At 42.0% G+C, this 8,296-nt stretch overlaps 1 protein-coding gene across 1 annotated transcript in view; it reads left to right on the top strand.

Annotated features, from left to right (window-relative positions):
• The first annotated feature begins 618 nt into the window (after positions 1-618).
• Positions 619-8,296, top strand: part of CDC40 (cell division cycle 40) — a 67,326-nt gene continuing 59,648 nt past the window's right edge. Inside the window, exon 1 of the mRNA XM_007940803.2 lies at positions 619-807. Coding sequence (XP_007938994.1) covers positions 619-807 — 189 coding nt within the window. The remainder of the gene's footprint in view (positions 808-8,296) is intronic.

The raw sequence follows: 8,296 nt of genomic DNA, 5'->3' as shown, positions 1-8,296 counted from the left end.
ACTTCAGATTCTCACATTCTTGTTCAGTCTCCAATGCCCAGGTGTAGCCGTAAAGGGAAACTCAGCCTCCGCCCACTCACCTATCAGTGGGGGTAATGATCGCTATTCCCCTCTCTCCTGAGGCTGTATGGTATTGCCCAATCCTCAGTTTGGGGGAGGGGGACGGAGAGAACTGTGCTTGGCTAGGGAATGAGGGAAGATGATAGCCAATTGAATGAACCATCTATTCAGGGGCGGGGTCAAAGGGAGGCCTGCCCGCCCCACCCCGCCCCTTCACTCTAGACTACACTTCCCATTGTACCTTCTTTCACTTCCTGCCGCGCTGTACGTCGGGAATTAGGTCCTCAAGGCCTCAAGGTAGTTCGGAGCTCGTAGTCTTAAATTTCGTTAAATGGGTGCTGAAAGATAAATACTATGTAGTTTTCTGTTTCTTCAGATAAGTGTTTCAAAATTATCATATCTATTGTAATTATTGTACTAATATTTAATTTGTCGTTTTAAAGTGTTAAAGATGATTTCTTAGCAAAGAGAGGTAAATAATGTGTTCCATGGTAATCTGTCAGGACCTGGGAGTGACTTCCGCTGGGGCCTGGTCTCGGCAGAGGATCTGTTGCGGTCATGTCGGCTGCGATTGCAGCTCTGGCTGCTTCCTATGGTTCGGGTTCGGGGTCCGAATCGGACTCAGACAGTGAGGGCGGACAGTGTTCGCTACCAGCCGCCGATTCCCTCATGCACTTGACTAAGTCGCCTTCAGCCAAGCCCTCTCTGACAGTGGCTGTGGACTCGGCTCCGGAGGTGGCAGTTAAGGTAAGCGCTGCGGCAGCTGCTGCGGTGCGGGAATTGCCAGCTTCTTCAAAACCCGTTGGCCGCAAGGGCTTGTTATGTCTTGGTTACCGCTTCGTTAGTACTGGAAGAGAAGTTGCTAACGTTCAGATCGCCTTCCTACGTGCATCTTCCTTAAGAGAAGCCGAAAACTTGAAGTTCAGTACTACCTCCCAGTGCTCCCCGCCCTCTTTTCTAAACTGCCCTAAGAAAACAATTGGGAAGGGGTGAGGATGAGGGGCGGTGAAATTTGAATTTATGGTTAGGGACGTGGCCTGGACAGAGCAAATGCAATCTCAGCGTGAATAAAGCTAGATCTGAACCGCCCAAACTAGATTGTATGCCCGCACTTGAAGCGAGTAATGCCCTGGCTTTGTTACGTGTTTGAAGTCAGAGGTAGATTCTTAGCCTGTCTCCACTAATTGTGTGATTTGGGGCAAGTTATGCAATCTCTTCTGTTTCCTCAGCTGAACAATGAAGATGATTTAAAAACACCTATCTATGTGAGAGGAGCTCTGGTAGCATAGTGGCTAAAGCACTTGACTGCTAACCAGAAGGCTGGCGGTTCAGACCCACCAGCCACTCCTCGGAAGGAAGGTTGGGCAATCCTACTTCCGTAGTGATGCTGCCTCGGAAACCCAAGGAGGGGTTGCTATGAGTCGGGGCCGACTCGACGGCACATAACAACAACAACAACAATCTATGTGAGAGGACTGTGTTGAAGATTAAGTGAAATGATACAAATAAAGCTTATAGCACAGTGCCTAGTGAGAGCTCAGACATATTTTGAATTGAGTTCCAGACCACCGCAATAAAGTGAATAAAGGGAGTCACGAATTGTTTTACTTCCTAATGCATATAAAAGTTAGAGTCACTATACTGTAGTCCATTAAGTGTGCAATAGCATTATGAAAAAGTTTGAAATATTATGAGAATTACCAATGTGATACAGTGACAGGAAGTGAGCATGTGCTATGGGAAAAATGATGCCCGTAGACTTGCTCTATGCAGGTTTGACACACACCTTCAATTCTTCAAAAAGCTTTATCTCCAAAGCGCAATAGAGCAAAGCACAATAAAATGAGGTATGCCTGGATTAACTAGTATGATTATGTATGTTAATACATGTTACAAAAAGACCTTGAATATAAGAGACAGTGTTTGATCTCAATGGAGGAAATAATGGAGGGCTATGTTAAGTTATTTAGTACATTCAACAAATATTTGTTGAGCATGTTGTTATTTGCATGGAACTGTTTTTAGAACTAGGGAGCTCGGGTGATGCAGTGGTCAAAGCATTTGGCTCCTAACCAAAAGATCAGTAATTTGAACCCACCAGCTTTACCATGGGAGAAGGGTGAGGCAATCTGCTTTCTGTAAAGATTTATAGCATTAGAAACCCTGTGTGACAGTTCTACTTTGCCAGTTACTATGAGTTGGAATTGATGCGATGGCAGTGGGTTTTTCCTTCTGAGGACCGAAGATACAGAGGCCAACAAACCAGAAATGCTTGCCATCATGAAGCATACATTCTAGTGGGAGACACAGACAATAAAAAGTGAGCAAATAAAATGGTTAGAGATTGGATTGAAAAAATATATATATAGTACTATGGTAGAAAATATGGTGAGAATATGACTTGAGATAGGTTGGTCAGGGAAGGCCTTCCTGAAAAAGTTGGACCTAAAGAACAAAAATCAACCAGCCATGTGCAGGCTAAGGCAAGAGCTTCCAAGTAAAGGAGATGACAAGAGAAAAGCTTAGAGCATATGAAGAACTGAAGAAAGACCTGTGTGGAAAGAGTCTGCTGAAAATATCCACCGGTTGATAGTGTAGGCCCAGTAGAGCCTGATAGCAGTAATCAGAAACTCAAGATATGAGAAGGGGAGGCTGTGTGCAAATATTCTTTTGTATTAAGGTGTTCCCAAGTCTAATATAATGTGCATTTTAGAGAATTCTAAGCCATTTATGAATTTTATGTTTTATTAGTGAAAATCTGGAATGAAAGAATACTTAGAATTCTGCATAAAACAAAACTCTCCAAACTCCTACTCCTCCAGCAGCCTTCTAAGGTGACATTCCTTCCACAGCTTCACTGTTTGAAAGAGGAGCCTACATTCCCTCTCTTCTTCATCTCGTTTTCTCTTCAACTGAAGCAGTTTGGTCTTAGCCTCTTGGGAAACTACATATTCTCCCTGAATGATATAGAAACAGAAGGCTTCTAATTATCGAATTCTGTCACCTGACTGGAATCTATATCAGGTGACACTTAAATCATTCCTTTTTCTTGGCACTTCCTCTCCCTTTGGCTTCCATGAGGCCATTCTCAGTCTTCAGGGTGCCTGACCTGTCCTCTCCTTTAATATTGGTGTTTCGCTGGGCTATGCATATCCTTCCTGCTTTTTGCACTCCACATACTCTTCTATGATTTCAACCTCTGTCTGTACTGTGAAGACTTAGAGGTGAACACTATGAAATAGTTAAGACTGCAAGATTCAACTCCTGTTTCTAGCAATTACCGTAGGGTAACCTTGCAAAAGTTACGTAAGCATGCCGTGCCTCGGTTTATGACTAAATCTTATTAAACATCTCTACTGGAATGGCTGTCAGATACCTCAGGTTCACTGTGCTGAAATATTAGCATGTTTCCTTTCCTAAGAATTTACTCTTACTTTTTTTTCCCATTTTAATTACTAGTCCACAACCCCCTCAGTGGTCCAAACTAAGAACAGAGCTATCATCTTTTTCTCTTCCTTTGTCCTCAACCCCTGAAACTCATTATTCAGCTGATTTGATCATTTCTGCTTTATTAATTTCCCTCACAGCAGTTCTTTCTCTCCTTCATATCTTCCTCGGGAGTTAGTTTTGACTTTTCTTTCTCTCAGCCCTTCTTTTGGATGGTAGGCTCTGGCCATTGTAAATCATTTGTCGGTGTTAAGTGCCACTGAGTCGATTCCAATTCAGAACAACGCCCTGTGAAGACCAGATCTTCCCCATATGGTTTCCTAGGCTGTATTATGTACAGAAGCTGTGCCAGGTCTCTTCGGAGCTGCTGGGCGGGTTCAAACTGCCAACCTTTCAATTTGCACAACTCATTAATACATATCAAATATGTTTTCTGATGCCATTCTTCAGTTCAAAATTATAATAAACTCCTAACTGGTTTTTCTGCTTCCTCCTTCTTGTCTCCCATGCCCTATTCTTTGCTCCACAGTGCACCCAGAGAGATCTTTCCTGAATTCCAGTTTTAGCATGTCTCTTTCTTCCCAAAGCCACCATGTTCTCTGTTCTTCCGTAAAGCCACCATGTTCACCTATGAGACCTGTAGTTCTTCATGCTAAACTCCTTACAGTTCTCCCAAACCTAATTTTCTTTGTTCTCAAGATTTTGCTCATGCTGGTCTCTCTGCCTGGAAATCCATTGCCCTGTGTCCCTCCTTCTCCACTCCCAACTCTACTGCCGTTAGAGTCTCGGTGGGCATGTTTCTTCCGTATTTACCTTAGTGTCTTTTTCATACTTCAGTTGTAGCACTTGCCACATTGCTGTGATGTGTTAACTTTTTTCTACCCCTGCACTGTGAGACCCTTGGGACCAGGGTATATATATTCAATTTCATGTCTCCAGGTACACGAGGTTAAGGGAATTTTATTTGGTGAAATAATGAATAAAAGAGAAAGTGAAAAAGAAAAGCTTATAGAAGTATGCACATCGGGAATTAGAATTTTAGACCTAGGAGCGTTTCTCTAGAGCTCACCGGGTGTAATCACTTCATGTTATAAATAAGAAAATCTAGAAGAAGAGATTGCATAAGTTTCCCAAGGTTCATTAGAAGCAGAGCTGAGGCTAGAACCTCTTTACAGTTTTCTTTTTTATATTAATTCCCCAGGGTTCTGGGTTTCCTGGTGAGAGAATAAGAGGCATTGGTTTGTGAACCAACACACACACAAAAGCTTACTTTTTAAAGTGATGATAAGAATGTAATGATAGGAAAAATGACCAAGGGAGCAAACATGAAGCATGCTAATATGTTTATGTGCCTTTGGATAATTTTATCTAATAGCAAGGATTTTGGCAGAAAATAAAATTTATACAATGTTTTTAATCCATTTCCCTGGGAGCTCTGGTGGCTTAGTGTCTAAAGCATTTGACTGCTAACCGGAAGGCTGACGTTTCAAGCCCACCAGCCACTCCTCAGAAGGAAGACTGGGCAATCTTACTTCCTTAGAGATACTGCCTCAGAAACCTAAGGAAGGGTCACTGTGAGTTGTAACCTACTTGAAGGCAGTGAGTTTGGTTTTGGTTTTGGTTTCCCTGAACACTAATGTAGTTGAGCATCGTTTCATATATGTTATTAGTAATTTGGAAGGAGTCTTGATGGTGCAGTGGTTAAGTGTTCAACTACTAACCCAAAAAGTTAGCGGTTGGAAGCCTTATGGGACAGTTCTACTCTACTCTGTCCTAGTGTTGCTTTGAATTGAAATCGACTCAGCAGCAACAGGTTTAGATTATTGGTGATTCTGCCCCTTCCACCTGCCCAAAAGTCAGTATTGAGTTGTCTTTTTCCTTTTGATTTGTAGGAGATCTTTATATATTGTGGATACTGTTCTTTGTCAGTTGTGTATGTTGGAGTTATTTTTTCCAGTTTGTTATTGCTCAGTCTTTTTACAGTCTTTTGATAAACAAGAGTTGTTTGTTTAGTGCAGTTTTATCGTACTATTTTTTTATAGGTTGCATTTTCGGTTTTCTTGTTTTAAAAATCCTTCCCTATCTGAAAGTCATGAAAATATTCCCCCAAGTATCTTCTGAAAGTGATCTATCTTTGCTTTCACATTTGAGGTCCATACTCCACATGGAATTAATTTTTGTGTAGGATGTGAACTTTTTTTTAAATTTTTATTGTGATTTGGGTCTAAGTTTACAGAGCAAATTCATTTTCCATACAGCCGTTCATACCCATTGTTTCATGACATTGACTTCAATTCCTCACAATGTAACAGCTCTCTTCCCACTTCCTCCCTGTAGTTACTTCTTTCCTGTGTCCTTCTTTCCTATGCGTTCCTGCCTCCCAAGCTGTCTCCCTGCAGACACTGCCCTTCTGTTCTCCCACTATTGATCATTCTAAGGAGTGTATCTACCTGATGTAAATGTTCACCCTATATGCCTGTCTGTTGTTTGGCCAGAAGCCATGGGAGTGAGTTCAATTACAGTTCTGAGAGGTTACCAGGGGCCATTGTCTCGGGGGCCTCACCAGCTCCTATCAGGCCAGTAAACCTGGTCTTTTTTTTGTGATTTTGAGTTTTGTTTCACATTGTTCTCCCACTCTATCCAGCATCTCCTGCACTGATCCCTTTCCAACAACTTGCTCCCCCTGGTGGTTGGCTGTGGCCAAGAATCCATCATAACTTTGCCTCTAAGGCATCTGACTGCTAACCAGAAGGCTGGCGGTTCAAACCCACCAGCCACTCCTCAGACGGAAGATGGAGCAATCTACTTCCGTAGTGATACTGCCTTGGAAACCCAGGGAGGGGTCGCTATGAGTTGGGTCCTACTCAACGGCACATAACAACAACAGCATTGGTTCAATTTATATGGGCATTCTAATAGCACATACAAATTGAATAACGAAGACATCCTTGAATAACAGCAACAAAAAAAGAAAGGAAATTTGCCCTACCAGATACCAAATCATATAAGAAATGTTCACATCCTATGAACTTGGAGGATGTTATGCTGAGTTAAATAAGTCGATCACAGAAAGACAAATATTGTGTTAGTTCACTATTGTAAAAAACCAGGGAAAGCTTATATATGGAAGGAAATTTTCTTTGTTGGTTACCAGGGATGGGAGGGGCAGAGAGGGAACACTTAGATAGGTGGAGACAAGTATTGATTTGGGTGAAGGAAAGGGCATTGTACCCAAAGTGAGTGATCATCATGGTGGCACTGAGGAAGTGGAAGACACAGAGTGGTATATAGGAGGTACAGACAACAAGGATAAACCCTTTTACATATACAAAACTGCATTGTCAGTGATAACAAACAATAATCTATGAGTAAATAGATGGGTAGACAGGCTGAAAGATGAAATATGTCTAGGCAAAAGGGAATATACCCATGACCATCTATAAGGCTGGCAGACAATACTTCTCTATTTGTATTTGTATGTACTGTAACAATTTTCAAATAAATAATAGAGCTGTTGTTGTTGTTGTTATGTGCCGTTGAGTTGCCCCGAATCATAGCGACCCCTCCTTGGATTTCCGAGGCAGTATCACTACAGAAATAGGATTGCCCAACCTTCCTTCCAAGGAGTGGCTGATGGGTTTGAACCGCCAGCCTTCTGGTTAGCAGTCAAGTTATGATAACTTCTTGGCCACAGTCAACCATCCTGAGGGAGTGAGTAGTTGGACCTGTGGGCTTGGGACCATGGTTGTGGGGGACATCAAGCTCAACTGGCATGACATACTACACAAAAACATTGTTCTACATCCTACTTTGATGAGTACCAGCTGGGGTCTTGGAAGCTTGCAAGTGGGCATATAGATGTAACAATTAGTCTCTCATCTGGAGCAAAGAAGAATGAAGAAAACCAAAGAAGCATGGAAACAACTAGTCCAAAGGGTTAGTGGACCATGCAGTCCTCAGCCTGTATGACCATAAGACCAGAAGAACTAGATGGTACCCAGCTACTACTGTCACCACTCAGAAAGGAATCGGTGCAGGAGATGCTGGATAGAGTGGGAGAAAAATGTGGAACAAAGGCCAAAATCATAAAAAAAAGACCAAGCTTACTGGTCTGATAACCAAAACCAAACTCACTGCCATCGAGCCGGATCCAACTCATACTGACCCTTTCTTGGGTTTCCAAGGTGGTATCACTACAGAAGTAGGTTGCCCAATTTTCCTTTTGAGGAGTGGCTGGTGGATTTGAACAGCCAGCCTTCTGGTTAGCAGTCAAATGCCTTAGGCACTATGCTATCAGAGCTGGTAAAACTCCCAAGGCTTTGGCCCCTAGTCACCCTTCAGGCCTAGAATTAAACTCATTCATGTAGCTTCAAGCCAAATGATAGATAGGCATATAAGATGAACATTTATACCAGGTATGTACACTCTTTAGAACAGTCCATCATGGGAGATCAGAAGGGCAGTACTTTGAACAAGAAAATAGCTCAGAAGGCAGGGATACACATAGGAAAGAAGGACACATGGAAAAGGTAACCACAAGGAAGATGTGGGAAGAGACCTGTTACATTATGGGGATTATAGTCAATGTCATGAAATAAAATGTGTATGAACTGCTGTATGAAAAATGAACTTGTTCTGTAAACTTTGAACCAAATCACAATTAAATAATAATAATAAAAAAGAAGAACATCTGTTCAACATTAGATAAACAATCAATGTAATCCACCACATAAATAAAACAAAGGAGAAGAACCACATGATCATATCAATTGATGCAGAAAAGGCATTT

This window comes from Orycteropus afer, unplaced genomic scaffold (assembly GCF_000298275.1).
Source record: "Orycteropus afer afer isolate SDZICR_OR568_19922 unplaced genomic scaffold, OryAfe1.0 scaffold00072, whole genome shotgun sequence".
Lineage (NCBI taxonomy): Eukaryota > Metazoa > Chordata > Mammalia > Tubulidentata > Orycteropodidae > Orycteropus > Orycteropus afer.
Note: the sequence above shows the minus strand (reverse complement) of the source record. Positions and strands in the feature narration are given on the sequence as shown.